This window comes from Glycine max, chromosome 9 (genome assembly GCF_000004515.6).
Source record: "Glycine max cultivar Williams 82 chromosome 9, Glycine_max_v4.0, whole genome shotgun sequence".
NCBI classification, from domain to species: domain Eukaryota; kingdom Viridiplantae; phylum Streptophyta; class Magnoliopsida; order Fabales; family Fabaceae; genus Glycine; species Glycine max.
This window is the reverse complement of record NC_038245.2, coordinates 16,621,031-16,648,930: the sequence shown is the minus strand read 5'-3', so window position 1 is coordinate 16,648,930 and position 27,900 is coordinate 16,621,031. Positions and strand designations below refer to the sequence as shown.

Genomic DNA, 27,900 nt, shown 5'->3' with positions numbered 1-27,900 from the left:
ATTAGTTCTAGTGGGCTTGGCTTCCACCCATTTTGAAACATAGTCAACTGCAAGGAGAATGTAAACATAACCAAAAGAGACAGGAAAAGGGCCCATGAAATCTATACCCCAGACATCAAACACCTCACAGAATAGCATAGGTTGCTGAGGCATTTGTTGTCGCCATGTAAGTGTATTTCCTGCTCTCTGACACTGCTCACAAGTGCTACAGATCTTGCACGCATCTTTAAAGATGGTGGGCCAATAAAAACCACAATCAAGCACTTTGCGAGCTGTCCTTTGAACACCCAGATGACCTCCCGGTGCGGAAGAATGATAGAACTGCAGGACTGAGTCAGTCTCATGATCTGGAATGCATCGTCTAATGACCTAATCACTGCACAATTTCCACAAGTAGGGGTCATTCCAAATAAAATTCTTAGCATCACTTTTAATTTTATCTTTTTGGGCCTTAGATGCTAAGGGAGGAAAAACAGAAGCAACCAAATAATTGACAATGTTATCAAACCAGGGAGTAGAAAGAGAGTCAGAAATACTATACAGTATATACAAATGATCATCCGGGAAATCATCCCGAATGGGTGAATTCGCATCCGATACACGTTCGATCCGACTCAAATGATCAGCAGCTAAATTTTGTGCTCCGCTCCTATCACGGATCTCCAAGTCAAACTCTTGAAGCCAGAGCATCCATCGGATCAACCTAGGCTTAGAATCAGCCTTCTTCAACAAGTACTTTAGAGTTGCATGGCCAGTATAAACAATGATGCGGGTACCAAGCAAATAAGATCGAAATTTTTCAAGAGCAAAAACTATGGCTAGAAGCTCCTTCTCAGTAGTAGTATAATTCGCTTGGGCAACATCTAAATTCCTAGAAGCATAATATATCACCCTGGGCAATTTATCAATTTTCTGAGCAAGGACAGCCCCAAATGCATAATTTGATGCATCACACATAAGCTCAAAAGGGGCTGTCCAATCGGGTGCCTGGATGATGGGGGTGGTAGTCAGCGCTCTTTTGAGGCAATCAAAAGCCTCTTTGCATCTGTCATTAAAGTCAAGCTCCACCTCCTTTTGCAACAAGTTGGAAAGTGGAAGGGCTACTTTGCTAAAATCCCTTATAAAGCGCCTGTAGAATCCTGCATGACCAAGAAAAGATCGCACCTCTCGGACACAAGAGGGGTAAGGCAATTGTGAAATAACAGAAATTTTTGCAGGATCTACTTCAATACCCTTATTGGAAATAATGTGGCCTAAAACTATACCTTGCTCAACCATAAAATGACATTTTTCAAAATTTAGAACAAGGTTAGTTTCAATGCATCTATTCAAAACTTTTTCCAAACTATCCAGACAACCATCAAAAGAGGATCCATACACAGTGAAATCATCCATGAACACCTCTATGCAATTTTCTAAGAAGTCACTGAAAATACTAATCATGCACCGCTGGAAGGTACCACGGGCATTGCACAGGCCGAAAGGCATCCTCCTATAGGCAAAAGTGCCGAAGGGGCAGGTGAATGTGGTCTTTTCCTGATCCTCAGGAGCAATAGTAATTTGCATATAACCAGAAAAACCATCAAGGAAACAGTAGTGAGATTTACCTGCCAGGCGCTCAAGCATCTGGTCAATGAATGGCAGGGGAAAATGGTCCTTTTTGGTAACTTGGTTCACCCTCCTATAGTCAATGCAGACTCTCCAACTGTTCTGCACCCGAGTAGGAATCAGCTCCTTCTTCTCATTTTTTATCACTGTGAGGCCGGTCTTCTTCGGGACTACCTGGACGGGACTCACCCATTGGCTGTCGGAGATAGGATAAATGATTCCAGCTTGCAAAAGCTTGGTTATCTCCTTCTTCACTACATCAAGAATCACCGAGTTGAGTCTTCTCTGTGGCTGTCTTACTGATTTAGCTCCATCCTCTAAATTTATTCGATGCATACATGTGGATGGGCTAATACCAGGAATGTCCGCCAGGGTCCAGCCTATAGCCTTCTTATGCTTCTTGAGAACAGATAACAACTTCTCCTCTTGCTCATCAGTAAGGAAGGCAGATATAATCACTGGAAAACTTTTGCTATCATCCAAGTAAGCGTATTTTAAATTTGATGGCAGAGGCTTCAATTCTAGTGTGGTTGGCTGGGTAGTGGTAGAAGGAGATGGTTTCTCAGGTCAGAGGTATGTGTACTTCCTGAAACATGGTTAGTCCTATCTGACTCTATAAAATCAATCTCAAGAGGTAAAACACCACCACCAGACATGCAATCAATATCACTTTCAGATTCACTTTCAGCATCAAATTCAGACATATGATCAAGTACAATTTCAGACTCAATGCATGAAGAGTGAGAGGTATGCAGATTAGAGTAAAGATCAGTCATGTATTCATCAACAACATGGTCAATTATTTCAGCACGAAATACAGAAAGAACTTCAGATGGGTATTTCATAGCATCCAGAATATTAAAATGAACAGTTATATCACCAAACTCCATGGATTGTGTGCCTGCATAAACATCTATCTTAGTTCTAGCAGTTTTCATAAAGGGTCTGCCTAGAATGATGGGAACTGATCCTTGAGAAAATCCATATTCCATATTCAAAATATAAAAATCAACAGGGAAAGTCAGTTCACCAACTCTAACTAAGACATCTTCTATGAAACCAACAGGGTAGGCAACACTTCTATTAGCTAAATGAATTACCACATCAGTTGACTGCAAGGGACCTAGAGATAGAGAATTAAAAATAGACAGAGGCATAACACTAACAGAAGCTCCTAAATCTAGCATGGCATTGTCAAACTTACTATTCCCTATAATACAAGGTATGCTGAATGTACCTGGATCTTTACATTTTTCAGGAATTTGGGGAACAAATTTACCAATCAGTGCTGAGACATTTCTGCCCATGCTAATTCATTCACTTCCTTTAAGCTTCCTCTTATTAGTGCACAGCTCCTTCAAGAATTTGGCATATCTTGGAATTTGCTTTATTGCATCCAGCAGAGGTATGTTTACCTCTACTTTTCTGAATGTTTCCAAGATCTCTTTCTCTGCCTCTTCCATTTTTTTGTTGGAAACTGCTCTTGGAGGGAATGGAAGAGGACGAATGTGTTGCTTCTGCAAATCAGAATTACCAGTGGAAGATTCACCTGCACAGAAATTGTTAGGTAAATTTTTGTCGTTACCTTTTTCTGGAGTAGAGTGAAGTTTGGCAGGTTCATTTGCAGATGAGGAAGGTGTTACGGGTTGAGGTCCTTGACACTGCTTTCCCGACCTCAATGAAATGGCACTAACATTTTTGGGATTTTGGACAGCTTGGGAAGGCAGCTTGTCAGAATTCGGGGACTGTTGTTGATTCAATTGTGTAGCCAATTGTCCCATCTGATTGGTTAAGCTCTGAATGGAGGCTCTGGTCTCTTGTTGAAACTGCATGTTCTGCATAGTCATTTGCCTCACAAGTTCTTCGAGGGAAGGTTGTGGAGGAGCCTTAATTGTTGGTTGTTTCTGGGGCTGTTGCTGTTGTTGGATTGGTGGAGGAATGTATGGTCTGCTTGGGCCAGCAACATTTTGGAAGGAAGGAGCAGGCTGCTGTTGTTGTTGCTGAGGGCTAGACCATTTGAGATTAGGGTGATTCCTCCATCCAGGGTTGTATCTGTTGCTGGAGAGGTCATAATTATTTTGCTGTGGTTGATCTTGCTGCTGAGGTTGAGGAGGTCTATTGTAAATATTAGCAGCATAAGCTTCGGGCTGCTCAATTGCTCCAGGTTGCTGCATGGAAGGGCAAAGGTCTGTATGGTGGTCAGCAGAGGAGCACAAACCACAGACCCTTGCAACAGGTACAAATTTCTGGTTCAAGGCCAGCTGGGTTACCAAGTTAACCAATGCATCCAATTTGCCTTCAAGCTTCTTAGTTTCAGATGATGCAGCTGAGTTTGTAGCTACCTCATGCACTCCTCTAATGACTATAGCATCATTTCTGGTGCTAAACTGCTGGGAGTTGGAAGCCATCTTCTCAATTAAATTTCTGGCTTCAGCAGGAGTCATGTCTCCAAGGGCTCCACCACTGGCAGCATCTATCATACTTCTCTCCATATTACTGAGTCCTTCATAAAAATATTGGAGAAGCAGCTGCTCTGAAACCTGATGGTGAGGGCAACTGGCACATAGTTTTTTAAATCTCTCCCAGTATTCATACAGGCTCTCTCCACTGAGTTGTCTAATACCTGAGATATCCTTCCTGATGACTGTGATCCTGGAAGCAGGGAAAATGTTTTCTAAGAATACTCTCTTCAGGTCATCCCAGCTCGTGATGGACCTTGGAGCAAGGTAATACAACCAGTCCTTTGCCACTCCCTCTAAAGAATGAGGAAAAGCCTTCAGAAATATATGATCCTCTTGGACATCTGGGGGTTTCATGGTGGAGCAGACAATATGAAATTCCTTCAAATGTTTGTGCGGGTCTTCACCTGCAAGGCCATGAAACTTTGGAAGCAAATGCATCAGTCCAGTTTTAAGAACATATGGGACATCCTCATCAGGGTATTGGATGCACAAGCTTTCGTAGGTGAAATCAGGTGCAGCCATTTCCCTTAGAGTCCTCTCACGGGGAGGTTGGGCCATGTTCTCAGAATGTTCAAAATCAGAATGCTCAGAATCAGAATGCTCAAAATTGTAATGCTCAAAATCAGGATGTTCAAAATCACCAATAACAGAATGCACAGATTCACCAATAATAGAATGCTCAGGATGATCAAAAGGTATAAAATGATGCCTAACTAATCTATGAAATGTCCTATCTATCTCAGGATCAAAGGGTTGTAAATCAGATGGATTGCCTCTAGTCATACACTACATTCAGCATGCACAACTAGTTGCTTTGTCATGTAAATAAAGGTGCAGGTTTGAACTACAGCTACCCTCAAATGATATCCAAATGACTTGAAATTTTGTGAGCAACCTTATAAAATGATGAGAAGATAGCACAAAAATTTCAGGCAAAAATTCAAAGTCTAACTATGGAAGCTAAAAATGGTAGGTTAAGAAAAATAAGTGAATAAAACTTGAAAAATAAAAAAACTTTTGATAGAATCACTATTTTTGGACGATGGAGACCTCAGCTGGCCCATGGAAGGCTGCCATGGCATAGGAAAGTTTTTTCTACCCCAAATACATATATAATAATTGCGATTTTGATAACCGGAGCAAAAGTTATGGCCGTTTGAAGTTTCGACAAACACAAAATTTGCTACTTTTTTGGAACTTTCAAATCTGACCAAACTAAAGGCTCTAGCTATTTTCCCCACAAAATATAGATTAAAAGAAGTTACCACAAAAAAATTCAGCCAAAAATAACAACTCTAGCTACTAAAACAAAAAATCTCAAATAATTCAGCATGGGTGGTCGCTAAAATCCGTCTCTACTTGATTTCTATTACTACTCTGTTTTGCCGCAAGCAAAAGTGGTCGCTAAGTCCGTCGCAAAACACTATTCATAGAAAAACACCCAAAACTGAAACAGGGGAAGCGCTTAATAGGAAAACTGAAACAGAACACACACTAAACAAAATACCAGGACACTAAACAACACTAACACACATACTAACACAATACTAACAATTAAACATAAAACACGAAGGAATTAAACACACAACACTAGCTAGCTATTATGAACCTTTGGACACTGCTCCCCGGCAACGGCGCCAAATTTGATCGAGGCCGTACCCGAATCAAATAAACATGAAAATGCAGTAACTAGGAAGTGATCCTAGGTCGTTTCCCAATGAGCAATGACAAACCAAATGTTCATAATATACTTGCGTAGTAACAGTAACGATTGGGGGGGGGGGTTTGTTTATTTTGTGATTAAAGAGCAGAACAAGTAAATTGGAATATGAAACTACTAATATTAAAAACGGGTTGTTTCCTCTGATTCAGAAGCCATTCTCTTATCCTGGGTTATGGAGAATTCGTCCCTAACAGTCAACCACTTAATCCAACCCTATTTCAATTTACTAAGCGAAAATCAACTTAGGCTTGTCAATACGTGATTAGGCACCACATACGCCAGTTAGCCCTTCGTCCATTAAGCATGAACGCAAGTTAGGCTCAGAGGCAATTAATCGAACACGAAGCGTGCACTGATTAATGTTCACGAATTTGGGATAACTGGTGAAGGGAAAACTGCCAGGAAACCACATTACGAACGAAACCTCAAAGAGAGTTGGGCTTCATCCTCAAAAGGAAACAACACCAGAAAAACTAGCCTTCCATGAATTCAAACAGAAAACGCAAATGAAACATGAAGCAGAAACATAAATGAACAGAAATGTAAATGAAACAGAAACGTAAATGAGACAGAAACGTAAATGAAAGTAGAAGAAGAAGCAAGAACGAAATTGTAATTAGAAGCAGAAAATGGAAAATTGCATTAAGAACGAAAACAGTAGCCTTAGAACAGAAAAACGTAAAAACCTAAAACAAAAGCTCTGAATAATAAAATAGCATAACATAATGCCTTGCACGAATCCCAAGGCTGCTATTTAAAAAGAGTCACTCAAAGTCACTGGGCCCTATTACAATACTCTGGCCCAAAACGAAATAAACACTAAACCACATAAAATAAAATTGCGAAATTTCCTAATTAAAAATTAACTAAGGTAAGCACTGCTTTATTTGCCCTTTTCAAGTCCACAACCAAAATCCGGATTAAGCCCAATGTTTCATAAATTCCTGAAATTAGATTAGAAACATCAAATTAGCTAAATGAGACCAAATAATAAAACTGCCTAATTAATTGACAATTAAGACCAATCAGTAATTAAAATGGTGCAAAAAGGGTTTAGAAAATAGAAGAAAATGATGGCACATCACAAAGAGTGGACTATTTTAAGCTCAATGTATTTCTTAACTAATGCTTTTCTTTTTTCTCGTTTCTTGATTAACGACTCTTATTTTTTGCACTTGTTCGTTGTTGTTCTTCAATCCTTGATGTTGTATTTATAGGAAGAGAGAATCTTGTAATTATGGAAAGTATCTTTGGAATTGAATAAGATGACCACTGTCTGATAGGAACAAGACTTTCCATATTTGTCATTCATAGCTCAATATGACCATTAGACATATAAAAGGAAATAAAAGATAGATTCCTAAATATGTTCCTTTTAAACAAAATCATATAAAGTGGAATAAAATTAATAATTCAAATGAAATGCTTATTCTAATTGTTGTTTGAATGAACTTGGCGAGTACTTCCTGCTTCCAGTAGACTAGGTATCCATTATTAGATAAGTCTCACCTGGTGTTGCTTCAGTCATCAAACGTATTTGACTTACATGTAACATAATGGTTAACACAATTTTATATATTTGTTTTTATAAAAAACTTAAGAGATGCCTAGGTCATCCAGTGGCGGATCGTTCAATGTCTAACAATCTCCCCCTTTTTGATGATGACAAACTATATAAATTTTTAGTAGTGAATATAGTAAGTATATATTAGAATAGTTTCAGTATGATTGACAAAAGATCAAAATCCTATGTTTCGTAGCCTTCAGCTCCCCTTTAGTCTAATATATTTATGCATAAGTTGATGCAACGGTAAACCCAAATGATGCAATCCTACCCCTCCCCCCCAAGGGCATTGGATAGAAGACTCCAAGAAGATTGAGCCAGAGAAGCAAGAGAAGGCCCTATGGTTCTCATGAGCCTTAGGGTAGATTTCAGGCCCATGGGCTAAGTATGAGCTCACTTATCTTTGTATATATTAGATTAATGTTTCATTATTTTTGGGCCTTGTATTTAGGGATTCATAGTGTAGGGAGGGTACCCTAGTAATGTAGGATTTTCAACCCTTGTATTTTAGGGCACCTAGACTAGTTTTTGTATTAGGGGTAGTTTTGTAATTTCACATGCATTAAGTGCACTATTTGATGTGTGTGTGTTGGGAGATAAATTTAATTAAATTGGGAGAAGCTCAATCCAATTAAATTTTGGACCATCTTAATGAGGAGGTGAACATTTGCTTGCTACACCCCATTGCCACATCATATAGTCACACTTTGTGCATGCCCTTCATGCTTTACATGCCTCATCACACCTAAGCACACTTAGTGGAGAATCTTGGGCTTGATCTTGGATTAGTGGGCTGAATCACAGCTAAAATTCACTAATCATAATTAGTGAAATTTTGGCTCCACAAATTCAAATTCAAATTCAAGTGAAATTTGAATAGAAATTCAAATTTCCCTCCAATTTTGTGTGACACTTAGGCTATAAATAGAGGCATTATGTGTGCATTTTTTTCAAGTTTGATGATTTGAAAATTAAACTTCAAAGTTAAGACCTCATTTGAGGCATAAAATTTCGTGCTCCTTTCCTTCTCCCTACACTCATCTTCTTCTACCTTAAAGTCTTATCCATGGCTTTCTATGGTGGTGAGCTTGTTCTTGACTCATCTTCTCCTTGAAGTGGCACCTCCAATCACCTTTCCTCCTTCTCCATTATGCTACCATTGAGCTTCAAGAAGCGAAGGACTCCATTGATGAAGAAGATCCATGGCCTACAAGCTCCACATGGAGCTACATCATGTGGTATCAAGAGCATCTTTGTCTAGGTGATGCTCTTTTGCTTCCTCTATCTTTTTGTTCGGTCAATTCACTTTAATTCCTTGTTCTTCATCTTATTCTCCATGTATATCCTCCATTTTCTTGTGGTTTGGTTCTGTTTAGAGTAGATTCAAAAAAATAAATCGATTAAATCTTAGATCTACACTTGTTCTTGCATTTCTATGGTTCGAATTTTATAGATCTACTCTTGAATCATGTTTTTGTGTTGATTTTAGGTTATATCATTTTTCACTCATAATCTTCTGGTGCTGAACCTTTAGATCTAAATTTTCTTCCAAAATATTGATTAGAAAAAAAGACACAAAAATCTAAGTGTAAATCACATAATCTATGTTGTTTTAGAGTCATGTTTAGTCATAATAATTGTCACATTATGTTCTAAGTTTGGGTTGAATTTTGATTTTGGTTGGTTGAATTCTAGATACATTTGTTCATGTATTCTTGTTATTCTTAGCCTATCTTTTGAATTTTGAGTCTAATTCATGCTTGTTATTTAGTTCATAACATGTTCTAAATCAATTCCTAGAAGTAGTCTTGTTGTTGAACTTTTTTTTTGTTTTCTAAGTTTCCTACATGATACCTATGAAGAAGTTGAGTTGTGGTGTTGAGTTGTGGCTGGATTTGTGAATCAAAATAAGTCTTAAGCTCTCTTGAATTGTGTTATTCAAGATAATTAAGCATAAGCAAACATAAATTGTAACTACCGAAGCCTTAAGCAACATAAATACTATTCTTGATTTCTAGGTTGAAATTGCTGGTGCTGGCAGCTTGAACATACGAACTTGTAAAAATTACTGGGAATTGATCACTATGAATTTTGAGCTGAAATTTTTACTGAATTTTCTAGACATATGGACCAAAATTAGGAAAAAAGAACCAAGTTATTTGGATAAATGAAAAGAAATAAGAAAAATCATAAACTTTGGCGGGAAAATTAGTGTCCAGAAAAAAAGAAGTGAAAGGGAAGTGTGCTTGTTGTTTGGCTCAAATTTTTTTCTATAATTGGTGCCTATTTTATATCAATCTTAGTTATGAAATTTCAATTGAAAAGTAGTGTGAAAACAAGTGACAAAACTAGAGTTTTCTTGAGTATTTTTTTATAGTTTTTTTACTCTACTCTAGAGCTATTCTAGGTTTCTCTTTGAGTCCTAGCTTGCTTTCATGTGCTTTTCATTGCTTTAATTGTTGAATAATCCTTGAAAATTTTTCTTGTTAAAACTCTATTGGTTTAGCTTTCATTTCATTTTTTGTTCTTTGGTTATTGTTTCTCTTTGTTTCCTTGTTTGTGAGTTGCCAAATAGGGAATTGGAAAGGAGGATTGGTGCCATCCCTTGAAGAATTTGAGTCAAGAAGCAAGGGGCCAACCACCTTAAGAGCTATTGGACTAAGAAGTACTCCAAATTGAGTGAATCACCAAAGAGAGAACAACCACCAAAATTAAGGACCGTTTTGTAATTTTGTAATTGGCAATTTACTTACCTTCATTGCTTTCAAGTTTTGTAACAAAAAGACCTTTCATTCGAAGTGTGTTGGGAGCCTCCAATAGGTTACCAAACTTCCATTTGTGTGTAATAGTTTTAGGAAATTTTCCCTTAGGATAGTGAGTGTTTTATTGGGAACCTTAAATGTGGTCATCCAAACACTCCTAGCATCCGCCTAGTTTACATTTCTTGCACTTTAATTTCTTGCTTACTTTCATAGCTTATTTTCTTTACTAGTCATGCCTAGTTTATCTTGTAATTACATAATACTTTCTTCTTACTTATCACGCTTATCTTGATTTCTTTTGAACCCTAGCTTTTACCTTTTACAAACCCCCAACAAGAAAGAACCACAACTTAGGAACCAATATGAGTCATCATTCATCTAGTGTTAATGGTGAGGGTACTAGTCATAAGGATCCTCTATCTAGAATCTTAGATGAGTTGAGTTCCCTCAAGTTATGGAAAGAAAAACTAAAAACAAAAGAAAAAGGAAAAAAGAGGGTTGAAATAAGTCAAGATGAGAGAGAACAAATAAGAGAGGATGAAAGAAGAAAAATAATGAAAGAAATGAAAAGAGAAAAAATATGCCTCCTATAGTAGTCATGACTCTTGCAAGAGTTTATGTGAAGAACTTAGCGACTATTATAGAGGGCGCCATGGTTCACATACTAAACATCATTCCCAAAGAATAGAAAAGGATAAAAGGCCTCAAGAGGTTAACATTAGCCTCCCATATTTCCATGGAAAAGATAATGTTGAGGCCTACTTAGATTGGGAAATGAAGGTTGAACAACTCTTTGCTTGCCATCATATTAGCTAAGAGAGAAAAGTTTCATTGGCTACCGTTAGCTTTTAAGGGTATGCCCTCTATTGGTGGACTTCCCTTGTTAGGGAACAAAAGATTCATGGGATCCTCTATTAGAGTATTGGAATGATCTTAAGAGTGCCCTTAGGAAGAGGCACATTCCCTCCTACTATGAAAGAGAGCTTATGGACAAGATCCAAAGGCTTAGACAAGGGAGTATGAGTGTTGAAGAATATAGACAACAAATGGAATTACTCCTTTTAAGAGTTGGACTTAGGGTGGATGAAAGAACAAGCATAGCTAGGTTCCTTAGTGGGATTAATGATGCAATCCTACCCCCCAAGGGTATTGGATAGAAGACTCAAAGAGGATTGGGCTAGAGCTACTAAAGAAGGCCCTAGGGTTCTCATTAACCTTAGGGTAGATTTTTGAGCCCATGGGTCAAGGTTGGATTCACTCTTCTTTGTAAATGTTAGAATTGGTTTTTCCTTCTTTTGGGCCTTATATTTTGGCCATTCTAGTAGTATAGGATTTTAGCCTTGTATTTCAGGGCATTTTGAGTAGTCTTTGTAACAGGGACTTTTTTTTTTATATTTTCATGTATTTTGGCGTGGGGGTGAGCTTAGCTATTATAGGGGGGGTGTGTAGCTAAGCTCTAGCTTCTTTAGGAATCTTCTCAAGGAGGTGAGCTTAGTTATTAGAGGGGTGTGTGTAGCTAAGCTCTAGCTTCTCAAGGAAGTTTTCTCAAAGAAGCTTCTCAAGGAAGTTTTCTCAAGAAAGCTTCTCAAGGAAGATACCTACTCTATAAATAGAAGCATGTGTAACACTTGTTGTAACTTTGATGAATGAGAGTCTTGTGAGACATACTTCAAAGTTCCACTTCTCTCCCTCTTTTTTATTCCTTCAATTTTGTGCTCCCCCCTCTCTCTTTCTCTCCCTCTTTCTTTTCCTCCATTGAAGCATCCTCTCCAAGCTTCTTATCCAAGACTCATCTTGGTGGTGAAGCTCTTTCTTCCATGGCTTATTCCCTAGTGGATGACGCCTCCTCTCACCTCTTCTCCTTTGTCTTCCGCTGCATCTCCATGGTGGAAAACCACCATTAAAGAACCTCATTGAAGCTCAAAGATCTAGCCTCCATAGAAGCTCCACAAGCAAGCTTCCATCTAGTGGTAATCAGAGCACAAGAGCTTCAAGTAGGTGCTCCTTAAACCTCCATTATTTTTTTTGCTTTACCTTCTCTTCCATTGTTGTTTCTTAATTTTTTTTCTCCATGTATCTCCTCACATGTCTTGTGCTAAATGTTTTTAACATGATTCTTTAGAGTTTCCACCGATTAAACTTGCTATATAAGCTAGATTTGATTTTCTATGGTTCAAATTTCTTGTTCTTGTTCTTGAACCATGAATTGTGTTGAGATTAGGTTCCTTTGAGTTTTGTCTTGTTATTTTTTGTGGCTGAAACCTAAACCATAAAATTCTTAAAAAAATATTAAAGTAGAAGAAAACCTCAAAAATCTAGAGTGACTTGTTCACCTATTGTAGTTTTGTCATAGAAGTCATGTCTAGTCATGAAACTTGTCACATAAGATTTCTTATGTTGTGCTGAATTTTATTTTCTTGTTTCTTTGTCTAACTCATTTGTTCATGAGTGTATGAAATTCTTTTAGCCTATTATTTGATTTGAGTCAAATCTTTCATGTTAATTAGTCCTTAACATGTTCATGCAAAATTCTTAAAGAGTCTTTGATTGTGAACCTTTTCTTGAACTTTTAGGTTTCCTTTTGATTGTGTCTATTGTGAATTTGAGTTTTGGTGATTGAATTGCTGGCTAAAATGTTGATCCTAAGTGAATATTGAACTCCTAAAACTTTGGTAAACAATCCTAGTGAGTTCAACATACATAGGAAGGTTGAAAGTAGGCCCAAGGCAATCAATATACCATGCTTAAAAAAAAATCGTTGGTGCTGGCAGCTTGGACATAGAAACTTGTAAAAATTACTGAGAATTGGTTACTTTGAATTTTGAGCTGAAATTTTTACTGAATTTTCTAGACATCTGAAAAAAATTTATAAAAAAAGAAACAAGTGGTTTGGATAAAAGGAAAAAATAATAAAAATCACACAAGTTGGAAGAAAAATCAGTATCCAAAAAAAAAAAGTGAAAGGGAAGTGTGCTTGTTGTTTTGGCTCAAAATTTATTCTATAATTGGTTCCTATCTTATACCAATCTTAGTTCCTAAATTTCAATTGAAAATTACTGTGAAAACAAGTGCCAAAGCTAGAGGTTGGTTGAGTCTTTTTTTTATAGTTTTTTTTTACTCTACTCAAGAGCCATTCTAAGTTTCTCTTTGAGTCCTAGCTTGCTTCTATGTCCTTTTCATTGCTTTAATTGTTGAATAGTCCTTGAAAAATTGTCTTGTTAAAAATCCATTGGTTTAGCTTTCATTTCATTTTTTTTATCTTTGGTTATTGTTTGTCTCTTTGTTTCCTTGTTTGTAGGTTGCCATATAGGGAATTGGAAGGAGGATTGGTGCCATCCCTTGAAGAATTTGCGTCAAGAAGAAAGGGGCCAACCACCTTAAGAGCTATTGGACTAAGAAGCATTCCAAATTGAGTGAATCACCAAAAAGAGAACAACCACCAAAATTGAGGACCGTTTTGTAATTTTGTAATTTGCAATTTACTTACCTTCATTGCTTTCAAGTTTTGTAACTAAAAGACCTTTAATTGGAAGTGTGTTGGGAGCCTTCAATAGGTTACCAAACTTCCATTTGTGTGTAATAATTTTAGGCAATTTTTCCTCAGGATAGTGAGTGTTTTGTTGAGAACCTTGAATGTGGTCATCCAAACACTCTTAGGATTCACCTAGTTTACATTTCTTGCTTACTTTCATAGCTTATTTCCTTTACCTTCCATTGTCAAACCGCCTAGATAGCTTTCCTTTTCCCAATTAGTTTTTACCTTATCTTTCACACCTCTTTTAGTGTTTATTTTGGCTAGTTTCAACCATAGTTTCTTTTACCTTTTGTTTTCAAACCTCCAACAAGAAAGAACCACAACTTAGGAACCATATGAGTCATCATTCATCTAGTGTTAATGGCAAGGGTACTTGTCATAAAGACCCTTTATCTAGAATCTTAGATGAGTTGAGTTCCCTCAAGTTATGGAAAGAAAAACAAGAGAGAAAAAAAAGGAAAAAAAAGAGTGGAAGAAATAAGTCAAGATGAAAGAAAGAAAATAAGAGAGGAAGAAAGAAGAAAAATAATGAAAGAAATGAAAAGAGAAAAATATGTCTCCTATAGTAGTCATAACTCTTGCAAGAGCCTAAGTGAAGAACTTCGTGACTATTATGAAGGAAGGCATAGGTCACATCTTAGACCTCACTCCCATAGGAGAGAAAAGGAAAGAAAGCCTCAAGAGGCTAACATTAACCTCCCATACTTCCATGGGAAGGACAATGTAGAGGCTAACTTAGATTGGGAAATAAGGGTAGAGCAACAACTTAAAAGGAAGTCTACTTCAAAATCTTATGGCTCTTACTCTTATCTAAAGAAAGACCAAGGTCAAGGCATCTTAGGGGTGACACCTTCTAAGCCCAAAGATGATAAGGGGAAGAAAATAGAGAATCAACCCCTTAAGGCTAGTATGCAAGAGAAAACTAGCTCCATAAAGTGCTTTAAATGTCTTGGAAGAGGGCACATTATTTCTCAATGCCCCACTAAGAAAACCATGATTATGAGGGGCCAAGACATTTATAGTAGCCAAGATGAGGCTACTACTTCACCTTCCTCTAGTGAAAGTGAAGAAGTAAAAGGGGAAGAATCTAGTGAAGAAATCTACCCCCAAGAAGAAAGACAACCTTTAATGGTTAAGGAGGAGTGTAAGGAGGTAAGTGTCTCCTCCAAGAGGTTAGCTAAGAAGGAAAGTCATTTTGAAATAAAGACAAATATTAAAGAAACTTCCCCTCTTGGACAACCTCCACATCTTCTCCTTTGTAAAAAGACACTTGTTAGCACTGTCACACCTCTTGGGCTTGAGGTTATTCCTCATGTAAAGGAGTTGTTGGATGAGGGTTTGGTTCGTAAGAGCTTAAATCCTTGTGCTTTGTTGGTGCCCAAAATAGGTATTATTAGGCACCAAATTCCTAAAATAAGTGATATAATGAATGTGTTGAGTGTTGAAACCCTCTTTCGTAAAATCAGTCATGCACCTAACATTTTCATGATTCATGTACATAGGGACTCATTAGGTAGGTATGTTCTTATTTTTGGTTTTCATACAAACTTAGGTGCTCATATGGGACACCTTAGGTTTGTCGTATTTTTTTGTAGGAATAATCAACATGAAAATACAGAAAAAGGTACACTTTATTGCATTACTTTCCTTAATTTTTTAAATAGTGATCAAGGGGTTCCCACGGACCCTAAGAGAATAAAGGTCATTCCTGAATGGCCTACTCCACCAAGTATAAGGGAAATCTGGGGCTGCCATGACTTAACAAACTTTTACAAAAGGTTTGTCCCATATTTTTCTATACTTGTAGCACCACTCATTGAGTTGGTGAGGAACCATGTTCCCTCATGGGAAGATCTCCATGAAAGGGGTTTTCAGACCTTAACCTACACTAACATACCCAAAAACCACTAATACATATGTTTTTATTATTTTATAGGTGTCGAGGGAAGGAGCCCAGAGTATGAAGAACCTCGGGATTTGAGGTCAAATCCTTTCCAAGGTGGATGGGATGATGCAATCCTACCCTCCAAGGGTATTGGATAGAAGACTCAAAGAGGATTGGGCTAGAGCTACTAAAGAAGGCCCTAGGGTTCTCATTAACCTTAGGGTAGATTTTTGAGCCCATGGGTCAAGGTTGGATTCACTCTTCTTTGTAAATGTTGGAGTTGGTTTTTCCTTCTTTTGGGCCTTGTATTTTGGTCATTCTAGTAGTATACGGTTTTAGTCTTGTATTTCAGGGCATTTTGAGTAGTCTTTGTAATAGGGACTTTTTTTTATATATTTTCATGTATTTTGGCGTGGGGGTGAGCTTAACTATTATATGGGGTGTGTGTAGCTAAGCTCTAGCTTCTTTAGGAATCTTCTCAAGGAGGTGAGCTTAGTTATTAGAGGGGTGTGTGTAGCTAAGCTCTAGCTTCTCAAGGAAGTTTTCTCAAATAAGCTTCTCAAGGAAGTTTTCTCAAGAAAGCTTCTCAAGGAAGCTACCTACTCTATAAATAGAAGCATGTGTAACACTTGTTGTAACTTTGATGAATGAGAGTCTTGTGAGACATACTTCAAAGTTGCACTTCTCTCCCTCTTTTTTATTCCTTCAATTTCGTGCTCCCCCCTCTCTCTTTCTCTCCCTCTTTCTTTTCCTCCATTGAAGCATCCTCTCCAAGCTTCTTATCCAAGGCTCATCTTGGTGGTGAAGCTCCTTCTTCCACGGCTTATTCCCTAGTGGATGATACCTCCTCTCACCTCTTCTCCTTTGTCTTCCGCTGCATCTCCATGGTGGAAAACCACCATTAAAGGACCTCATTGAAGCTCAAAGATCTAGCCTCCATAGAAGCTCCACAAGCAAGCTTCCATCACTTAATATAGAAGTGAGAGATAAGGTTGAACTTCTTCCATATAGGGACCTAGATGAGCTAGTCCAATTTTGTATATGAGTGGAGCAACAACTTAAAAGAAACCCTTCTTCAAAATCTTATGGCTTTCACTCTTATCCAAGGAAGGACCAAGCCCAAGGAATTTTGGAGGCTGCACCTTCAAAACCCAAGGAAGATAAGGGTAAGACAATAGAGAAACCCATCCATAAGACTTGTTCCCAAGTAAGGACTAGCAACATTAAATGCTTCAAATGTCTTGGGAGAGGTTACATTGCCTCTCAATGCCCCACAAAGAAAACCATGATTATGAGGGGTCAAGACATTTATAGTAGTCAAGAGGAGACTACTTCTTCCTCTTCCTCTAGTGGAAGTGAAGATGAAGTAAGGGGTGAAGAGTCTAGAGAGGAAGTCTACCCCCATGAAGAAGGTGATCTCCTAATGGTTAGAAGGCTCCTTGGAGGTCAATCTTGTGATCTTTCTCAATCCCAAAGAGAGAACATCTTTCATACAAGATGTAAAATTTTAGATAAAACTTGTTCTCTCATTGTGGATAGTGGATCTTTTGCAATTGTTGTAGCACAATATTAGTTTCCAAGTTGAACCTCACTATCATCCCCCACCCAAAATCTTATAAACTTCAATGGCTCAATGAGCAAGGGGAAATGATAGTTAATCAACAAGTAAAGGTACCTTTCTCCATTGGGACATATAAGGATGAAGTTAATTATGATATGGTTCCCATGGAGGCAAGACATATTCTTTTAGGAAGGCCATGACAATTTGATAGGAAGATCATTTACAATGTCCTAACTCATGAGATTACCCTCATCCATCTTAGCACTAAATTTGTGTTGCATCCTCAAACACCTTCACAGGTGGCCAAAGATCAACTAGCTATGAAAGATAAGAGGAATGAGGAAGAAAAACTAGAAAAACAAAAGAAAAAGAAGGATAGTAAGGCCTTGTCTCCAAAGGCCAAGGGGAAGGAAAAAGAGGAAAAGGATTCCTCCAAGAAGATTGTTAAGAAGGAAAATCATTTTGCAACAAAATGTGATATTAAAAGAGCACTCATTCTTAAACAATCTTTCTACCTTCTCCTATCGAGGGAAATATCCCTTAGCACTGCCATACCTCTTGAGCTTGAGGTTATTCCTCAAGTAAAGGAGTTGTTGGATGAGGGTTTGAGAATTACACTTCAAAGTTCAAACCTCATTTGAGGCATAAAATTTTGTGCTCCTTTTCTCCTTCTCCCTCTACTCATCTTCTTCTACCTTCAAGCTCTTATCCATGGCTTCCTATGGTGGTGAGCTTGTTCTTGACTCATCTTCTCCTTGAAGTGGCGTCTCCAATCATCTTTCTTCTTCTCCATTTCGCTGCCATTGATCTTCAAGAAACAAAGGACTCCATTGATGAAGAATATCCAAGGTCTACAAGATCCACATAGAGCTACATCAACAAATATATCAGACTCTTTTAAAACACCTTGTTTTATTAATTGACTGGTGTTTACATAAAAAATTATTTCATAAACTTCTCCCCTTTTTGTCATTAGCAAAAATATAGTGGGTTTGAATGTGAAAAAAGTGATAAAGGATATCATTGCTGATTTTGAGTGAGGAGTGGTGGTGGAATATTAAAGTGAGTGGGTGGTGGTGGAAGCATTTAGAGAATGACTGTTTGTGGTGGAGGGTCAAGGCTAAGTGTTGGTGTTTAGGTATGGTTTGGAAGTGGGAATGGAACACTTACTGGTGGTTGAGGTTAGACGGGTGGAAGCAGTATTGGGGCATCAGTAGCATTACAGATGCATCTGAGCCTATTGGAGATTCAGAATGAGATTTTCACCAAGGCTACTAAACTAAGTAGCTATAGCTTGTTGCATAGTGCGTCAAAACTCTTCATTCTCAGCCTTTTACTTCTAAGCAAAATTGTCCATAGCTAGCCCAATCATCTCATTAACTTCACTCTTAGTTACGATTTCTGGAGGAGCAAAGTTAATTGGAGTGGGTCCAGAGTTAGTGGTGCAGTTAGTGGTGTAGATAGTGACAATAGTCGTGTCTTTGGATGTGGCTTCATTTGAGGTTGGTTCAGTTAGAGCCTCATCAACCTTATCTATTTGTTTCTCAAGACCTGTGACTAGAGTGGACTCAGCCACTTCTGGTGCTTGAGCAATTGTAGCAATTGGTTTAGAAATCACCATGATGGGTCTTGCCTTCTCAGCTTATGCTTCGGCCTTTTGCTTGACAGTAGCTTTGCGTCTAGATTTTGCATCAACCTTCTGCTTTGCTTCCTTTTCTAGCCTGATTTTCCAAGGTGCTTCATACTTGGCCTTATTAGCTTGTTGCAATCTATGAAGGTGTTGGACGCGGGCTTCTAGTTTCTCCATAGCCATCTTTCTGATGTCAAAGACATGATGACTGAAGATTATGGGTAGCTTCTTTAGAGTTCTAGGAAATTATCCTTATGGTTTTTCACAAAGCAAGCATTTGGATCATCAAAGTGGTATACTTTGGTTGGACACAACACTTGAATGGAATCCTTTTGTTGTGAAGCAGGCACACGTTTAGAGTTTAAAGGACTTGCACCCTTGGTATCATACCACACAGTCTGATTCCATGAGGTCCTAACATCAACTATCATTTGTTGATCTTTTGATCCTTGCTAGTCGACTTACGGTGTGGAATGCTAGTTGCAATGCGAAATAAATGATCATTCAATGTTTTGATCAAGAAAGCGAAAGATACTAAAAGGGAGGGGCAAAAAGGTCATTTTAGGGGGTTTTCTGAACCCTGGCTCACCCAGGCTAGCCTCTGGCTTGCTTGGGCCCCCAAATAGCTTAGGGGTGAAGTAACCAGCTCGCCTGGGCGAGCAAGGTTACTTCAGGTTGAAGCAATAACTTGCCTGAGTGAGCTCCAGCTTGCCTAGGCAAGTTGCCATGTCCCCCTAAAGCCATTTTTTGCTATAAATAGGCGTGAGGGAGGCTGAGTAAATGGTTCCAAGGTCCAGCATTGAGAGAAATTGAGAGAAATCAGAGAGAAGAAGAAGAAAGAAGAGAAAAATGAGGCCGAGACACTATCGAATTGCAACTGTAATCGACTTTTACATCGTTCTTCGTTCGGTGTTCTTCGTTTGTCATCTGGTTAGTGTTTGCTTTTAAGGATTTGAACATGATATATGCACCCTTAGGGGTCTTCTTTGTTGTTTTGTGCATCTTCATCTCCTTCTTCTATCATCGGTAATCTCTTTTTCTTTTGTGAAGTAAGTTTTCACTACTAAAAAAATGGCTTTTAACGACGGTTAAAAAGACCTTTTAACGATGATTTTGAATCGTCGTTGTATATAACATCGTTAAAACTCGATATTGTTTCACAACGGTTCTTATAATAATCGTTGTAAAAAAGTTGAGATTTTTAAGACGGTTATTAACTCAAAAGCGTCTTAGAAAGTGTACATTCTAAGCCAGCGTCTTAAAATGTATACAATGTAAGACTTTCTAAAACGGTTATTTGAAGAACCATCTTAAAAAGTGTACATTCTAAGATGACTTTTTCAAATAACCGTCTTAGAAAGTCTTTTATTGTGTATATTCTAAGACGGTTATTAAGAAATGACTGTCCTAGAATGTACACTTTCTAAGACGGTTATTTGAAATAACCGTTTTAGAAAGCATTTTTATATATCCAAAGATGGTATGCACAAATTAAATGTCAATATTAATTTTACATGCCAAACAAATTAAATGTCAATATTAATTGTACACGCCAAACAAATTAAAAACCTTAAAGCATGGTGTGCTACACACTAACACAAATTTAGTTGAAATGTCTAAGAATATTATATGAAATGTCTAAGAATAAGAAACCCATAATTAATTCAAGGCCTAAAACCCAAGAGTCAAGATACAAAGTGGGCAACATCCACATGCAGAGCTTTAGAGATGCAAAGGATGGACAAATACCTATAGAGCCTTCAATACATGCTCAGGTGCAATTGTCCGTTTATCCTCTCTATTACAGACTTCACTGGATTCTGACGAGACAAGGTTTATAAACTCTACATTGACAAATCAACCACAAACATCTTAACCATTGAGAAAAGTCAAGAATATGAACTAAGAAACACTAATTGGGATCTAAGCCCAAATTTTTAGACAATATAACAAATGAAATACATGTTTTGCATGTCTATTCTATAACATAGATACACAATTTTAAAACAGTCTCTGGGTTAATATTTTTTGTTTTTTTTTCTTTCTTATTTAACACACAATTTTTTTTTTCATTTCTATGAATGGAGTGATATAAAGCACAACTTATCCACCATCACCTAAAAACTAATGACATTATACATTACTAAGGTAACAAGTATTGTACCTGTTCACCCTGGCTGGCAATGCATTGCTCAAACTCCTCCACGACCTTATTCAAGATTGATTCAACTAATTGTTCCATGCAGAAGAAGTAATCTCAAAAGGCCCTCCATTTGTATAAATAAATAAAATTATTTTTGTGAAACACAAAACAACTTAGCCCCTTCTTTAGTGCATTGACTGCAAAATTAATATTCAAAGAGAATTTAAATAATTATATTTAAATTATATATGTGCTTTATTTTATATGAAATGTTGAATTTAAATTTAAGTCAAATATTCAAGATAAAAACATGCCACACACTAACACAAATTTATATGAAATGTCTAAGGGGGGTGTATTGGATTAAGATTTCAAAGGATTTTAAAAGACTTTTTTATGATTAAAAAGTCTTGTGGTATTCAATCAAGACTTTTATAAAATATAAACAAATCTTGTGGTATTCAATTAAGACAATAAAGATTTTTTTTTCAGGGCAACAAAATCTGTTGGTATTCAATTGAGATTTCTTACCACTTTTAAAATGTCTTTTGGTATTCAAAAGTAAATAGATTTTGATGGATTCTTTTGTGGAATGGATTTTGAGAGACTTTTTAGTTAGAAATACACATAAAATACTCCTCCAACAATCTCACCCAAACCCTTGAGACTTTTCATAATCTTCCAAAGACTTTTTCTTCTCCTGCCGAACAAGACACAAACCACTACCAGGTTCATTCTCTTACAACTTTTCAATCAATTTTACCTATTTTTTTAATGGCAATCGATAGTCAATATTGTTCATATATATTACGCAAATCAAAAGAAAAGGGTGTTGTATATGCTTCAAGATTTCGTATTCATATTGTTTTCAACGTCCAGGCAATGAATATGCATCAAAAGAATGGCAATTGATATGCATCAAGATTTCATATTGCTTTTTTTTTAGTACTGTATATGCAAATCAAAATAAAAAACTCTTTTTTTTCTATTTCTTCAACTTGTTTTTTTACAACGTCCATTATTATTATTATTATTTTCTTGTGTTATTATTAAAATGTTAATTATTAATGTGTTATTATTATTTTTTTGACAGCGTGTTATTATTATTATTATTGTGTTAATAATTTTTTAATTGTTATTGTGTTATTATTATTGTTATTTTGTTAATAGTTTTTTTTAAATGATTTTATGATATATGAGTATTATTTTTATGGAAAATGCTAACATGTGCCCTTAAGACACTTGTTAGTGTATTATGTATAGAAATTTTGTATTGAAAGTTGTGCAATTTACTTTTTTAAAAGTAAAAAATTGTTGTTTTTAAGACATAGTTACTATTGGAAGTATCCTTAACATGTGCCCTAAGTGCGCATGTTAGCATGACCCTTATTTTATTATTAGGTAGTTTTTTATTGGTTTTTCTATTGAATTGTATATTATTCGGGATATAGTCACTATACTTTTGACAATTAGGAAACAATAACTATTTTTGTCAAATAACTAGTTTCTTATATATATATTAGCGATCAAATGGGGGATTCACAAGAAAATAACAAAGGAAAGAGTAGAGACAAAGATAATTATGTATCTTGGACTATGGAGGATACCAATGAGTTGTTGCACCTCTTGGTGGATGCTATGAATAGGGGATTGCGTGATGCCAATGGGTCACTCAGCAAACAAAATGTAGAACGAATAATACTTCCTCAACTCAATGCAAAAACTAAATTCCCTAAAACTTATAGTCATTATTTGAGTCGGATGAAGTGGTTTCGAAACCAGTATAACATGATGTCAACCCTTATGCGCAACAACTCTGGCTTTGGATGGGACCCAATTGGAAAAACTTTCACTGCTCATGAGGATGTATGGAAAGATTACTTAAAGGTGAGCTAAGTTCATAATCTTTAAAATATATTAATAGTTATAAATTTAGTAAATTATAATATTTGTAGTATATTAACAATGATTTTTTTTTTAGTCTCACCCAAGTCACAGCAAACTTCGAGGAAAAAGTATGGTTGATTATGAGTATTTGAAGATCGTTGTTGGGGGTGGAGTTTCTAGCGGGAATAATTCTATATCAGTCGATCCAGATGATACTAATGCAACAACTTTTGAGCCAGAAAATAGAACTGTTGGGATAGAAGAATTTTCATATGATCCTAATAGTGATACATTCATAACACCAAATAACTATGAACCAGCATATCAGCCTCCATCACCAAACCAACCAAGTCCACCATCCCACCCCCCTTTAGATTCAGAGGTTCCCATCAGCTTTGGCAAGGAAGAATGGACTTAAAGTGCCCCAAGGTATGTATTATCTGGTGGATTGTGGATTTCCTAATCGACGCAAATTTTTAGCCCCATATCGAGGTGTACGATATCATCTACAAGATTTTGCAGGTCACGGTAATGACCCTGAAAATGAAAAGGAATTATTTAATCTTCGGCATGCATCCTTAAGGAATGTGATTGAGAGGATATTTGGTATTTTTAAATCGCGGTTCACAATTTTTAAGTCAGCACCTCCATTTCTATTTAAAACACAAGCAGAGCTTGTGTTGGCATGTGCAGCACTTCATAATTGTCTTCGCAAAGAATGTCGTTCTGATGAATTTCCAGTGGAACCTACTGACGAGTCTTCATCTTCATCTTCAGTGTTACCAAATTACGAAGACAATGATCATGAACCCATTGTTCAAACACAAGAGCAGGAACGAGAAAATGCTAATATATAGAGGACTAATATAGGTTCAGATATGTGGAGAAATGCTAATAATTAGGCGAACATGAAGTGAGAATCACTTTGTTATTATTTTTTTAGGCAATAATAACTTTGTTATTAAAAGGTTTAAAATTTCTATCGTTTTTATTTTCTTTATTCAAACATTATAATTTATTTATCATCTTTTTCATTCACTTTTGTAACTTCCGTTATTTTTTTGTTTAAAATGTATTAATCTTTCAAAATCTTAAAAATCCATAAAGTACTTTGAAATCTTAAAAATCTGTGTTAGAAATCCATTAAAATCTTGGGTTAAAAATCCTGATTGTAAAAAGTCTTTTAAAAAAAATCTTTTAAAATCCCACAAAATCAATACAATCCCACATAATCTTTTAAAATCTTCAAGATTGTTTTTGTCAAAATATTCTCTCAAAATCCCAATCCAATACACCCCCATAAGAATAAAAAACCCATCAAGAAATAGGAAACTTTAAGTAACTATATTTTCGCCATATAATTTTCAAGAAATTGTGACAGATGTTTAAGAAAAGCAAAATACTTTTCATGGTCTTCAACAAGTCAACAAATTTATTTATATTTATCAAAGAAATGAAGCAAAAATCTTAATTAATTAGCTACGTGTTTCCTAAGAAATAAAGCATGAATACGAAATTTTAATAAAATACTAAGAATTATACATTTCTAATCAACATATAAACATTAATTAATAGGAAAGTGTTTTAATGGTCAACTGTTTATCGAATCTCATACCCCAATAAATTTATAATTATAGTGAAATTCGAAAAGAAAAAAAAAGTACTAGTGATATTAATAGTTACATTGATTGAAGTTAATGAGTAAACAAGAAGGGGCTAGTTAGGAGTCTACATTTTCCAAAACTATAAAAGAAATTTTATTTTTATTTTCATATAAGATATTCTCAACCAATAGTCGAAAATTATTCTATAAATATCATCTAAGTAAAATTTATCTCTTCAAACAAATTTTTTTCCATGCACATGAACAGAAGTTGAACTCAAACAACATTTTTAACTAAAAATCTGACTATCTACTAACTGAAACTTGGTAGAGAAATGCCTATGATATTATGCTATAAGAGAGGTCATTGTTTTTGTTCTCTTTCTTTCAATTTCAATCAGCTTTCAACGCCAAACATTTTTACACTTATAAATATCAATACATCATTCCCAACGCAAGTCAACTCCCCCGAGACCTCTAAAGACCTCTAAAGACCTAAAGAGATTGTTAAGTTGCCAGATACTTTTAGCTTTAATTTTAAAACTTATTTTTAATTTAACCTTAAATAAAATTTAAGGAAAACACTACCTTTTGTGTAAAAAATCATGTCTTTTATAAAATTATTTCAAATAATTATGTATGACTCAATACTTCAGAATTTTTATGCTAATAGTTTAATTTTTTTATAACGTGTACGCTAATAGTTTAATAATTTTACAAGTTATTTTTTTCTTCAATATAATTACCTATCTTGCGGGAGAATTACAGGGGCTTCAGCCCCCCTCTTCCTCAAAAGCTTTTTTTAATAGTAATCTTCACTTAAAAGGGTTTAATAAATATATAATAATTAATAAAAATATATATACTTATTAATAAATTTAATAACATGTGTTATCAATTATTACATTTTAAAAATTGAATGAAATTAATTACAATTACTTTTCCTTAATATAGTCGGGACCAAATACTTTTCCTTAATATAGTCTAGTCGCCAAATATCTTTGACAAATCGCATGATTCTAAAGTCATAAAAACCATAATTATATATAATATAATATTCCACGTGACTTTTTTTTTCCTTTCTTTTTTTCCCTTTTTTTTAATTTATTACTAATATTATACTACGCGCAAAGAAAGTCACAACTCACACGAGTGTAGATTTCAATTTAAAATTGGAAATTACCGGCAAAAAAGGAACCTTGCAGGATGAATCGGTGTGGTGACAAAGATAGGAATGGAGTCGAAAGAGCTGCAACATTCGCTTGCACCGCACGCAGCCGCCGCGCACCTTCTTCTCGCACGTGGCAAAGTGGCGGATCAGAACCTGAAGAGCCTGGCACGTGGCGATTCTTCCACACGGAGTCCTCTCCCTCTTCACCTCCGCAGCATCGTACGGTTCAACGTGGGTACACCCATCATAGCATATGTGCTCCAAACACTCCATCGCCTCGCTCAGCTCCGCGTATAGCCCCTGGTCCGTCCTATACTTCCTCGATTTCTTTTTCCTCTGTCAAACAAACAATCCCGTTTAATACTTTAATTGTAATTAATTTCATTCAATTTAATTGACGCAACACTGTAAGTTGCGCTGCCTTTACATTTGAGGCAAAATAAAACACTGTAAGTCCATGACAAAAAAATAAATAAATAACATTGAGGCAAAATGTGTTATGCTACTTACTGGGTGTAGGAATAATGCGAAAATCCATCTAGCCTCACATTTGATGTCACTGGACAATAGAAGATGCCAGTCAACTTCAGTACATATGCAGCCACTTTTCCCAGTTGTCCCAACACATTTGTAGCTTTGCTGCTAAAGGTGTTTGATCTAATAATATCAAAATAATACCCCAAGAATTAACCAGTTGCTGTTCTGTCTCAACATCATTAGCTACTCTACCCTTTTCATTCACTCCGCGTTTCAAATATCTGCACCACAAGTGCATAGATGTGAAATAGAATGCAATTTTAATCTTAACAGAGACTTGAGAAAAGGCTAAAAAATGCACAAGTGGAAATTAATAAATACAAGCAAGAGAAAATTGTTTCCAACAAGTTTCAGATACTCAAAAGCATATATCAAAGATTAACCTCATTGTAGACATAGAAAACAAAAAATAAGAAAGAAATAAAAGAATTCATACAAGCCACTAGCATAGAAGCTTCTTGTATCTAAGTCACCACAGAAGAAAGAGCAAAGAAGCTTCTTCAACACAAGTATCTAAATGTATAATTTCAACACAAGTATGCTCTAACAGAATGTTTTCACTGCACAATATAATGAACTCAAATTAAAAAATTGTAATTCATAACATCTAAGTACAACGGACAAGGTATAGCTGTCAATGCTACTGTCTACATGTCTCTTTAAATGTACCATAGACACATTACAATTACATGCAAAATTGACTAAAGACCTGTTCTCATCCTTAGAATAAGCCAATTTGGACCGCTCAGACACAAAAGGACAAGCAGAGGCCTTCTCATCCTTCTAATAACAAATGTTAGCAATTCAGAAAAAGCTGAAGCCATATTAGACCAGATGCATGGAATTGATGAGAAAAAAAAACCTACTTTCCCTTTTAAAAAAGATTACAAGTATGAATGCCTGCATAAACACTAAATCAGTAGATATAATAAGCAGCTTTAACAGTAAGATCCAACGAGTTTCGAACAAACTAATAAGTAAAATTAACACCATACTTTATCCTTAAAAAAGAAGCTTTATATTCTCCAAAATAATCTTTATCTTTAGATTATCTATGAAAAATTGTTTTAACAATTTATTTGATGAAATAACTTTTGTATTTGAATATATTAAGTAAAAAGTGATTTTAAGATATTCTATTCGATTTGATTTGTAAAGGAGTCCAAAGTAGCTAAAAAGTAACCAGATGAGAAAGTCCTATTTTGTGTGAAATTCAGGCAACTGCAAGTAATTAATTGCATTATGCATCAAAAGTTTGTTAACAATAGTACACTGAAGGTAAAACAAGAATAAAACATACACAGTTCTTGGCACTGCTGAACCACAGGGTACCAATTACAGTCCAAGCCCAAAGAAATGGATAGAGAAGCAACACAAGGATTGAAAAGACAACTACTCTTCCACAGAAACGAGGATATCTCTGCTGCCACCCAAAATCTCTAGAAGCATACAAAGGGGGAGGGGGCATAAAAGTGCAATTGAATTAGTACAGGGATTCGATGAATTAAGACATCATTTGACTTTATTTGTTAGATACAACACAAAAATTCAGAACCATTTTTTATGAGTTTCATAATATTATGAAATCAAAAAATCAGTCATCAAGCAAATGATCATGAATTATTTTGCACTTGAATGCTCAACAGCCAAGGTTGTGTTTGTTTCAACGATTAAAATTTTATTCTTGGAATGTGAACTTGGGAATGTAATATTCCATGACTGTTATGAGTTTTAAAAATTTATTACCAGTAATTGTTCATGCCCTGGGACAGTAACAATTGGTGTTGTCGAACTTAACAGCCTCACCGATTGCTAAACAACAAGAAACA

At 36.0% G+C, this 27,900-nt stretch overlaps 1 protein-coding gene and 1 non-coding gene across 5 annotated transcripts; one reads left to right on the top strand and one right to left on the bottom strand.

Moving 5' to 3' along the window:
• The first annotated feature begins 4,146 nt into the window (after positions 1 to 4,146).
• Positions 4,147 to 4,253, top strand: LOC112997983 (small nucleolar RNA R71). The gene has a single exon (XR_003263030.1). It is a non-coding gene; the product is annotated as a small nucleolar RNA R71 (small nucleolar RNA).
• A 2,161-nt stretch (positions 4,254 to 6,414) lies between these two features.
• Positions 6,415 to 26,823, bottom strand: LOC102665230 (BTB/POZ and TAZ domain-containing protein 1). 4 transcript variants are annotated; one of them, XR_415913.4, is made up of 6 exons: positions 26,508 to 26,815; positions 26,045 to 26,292; positions 25,547 to 25,870; positions 20,895 to 21,070; positions 20,480 to 20,574; positions 6,415 to 6,737 (listed from the first exon to the last, which is right to left on the bottom strand). XR_415913.4 is itself a non-coding variant. In XM_041004926.1 (3 exons), the coding sequence occupies exons 2-3, from the start codon at positions 25,805 to 25,807 to the stop codon at positions 21,059 to 21,061; spliced, it is 273 nt and encodes a 90-aa protein (XP_040860860.1). In that variant the 5' UTR covers positions 25,808 to 25,870; positions 26,045 to 26,265; the 3' UTR covers positions 21,044 to 21,058. The 4 variants fall into 4 exon arrangements, 1 of the variants encoding a protein (XP_040860860.1); XR_003262786.2 differs by having other exon boundaries at positions 6,720 to 6,737; positions 20,895 to 20,997; positions 26,508 to 26,814; XM_041004926.1 differs by lacking the exons at positions 6,415 to 6,737; positions 20,480 to 20,574; positions 26,508 to 26,815 and having other exon boundaries at positions 21,044 to 21,070; positions 26,045 to 26,265.
• Positions 26,824 to 27,900: the final 1,077 nt, after the last annotated feature.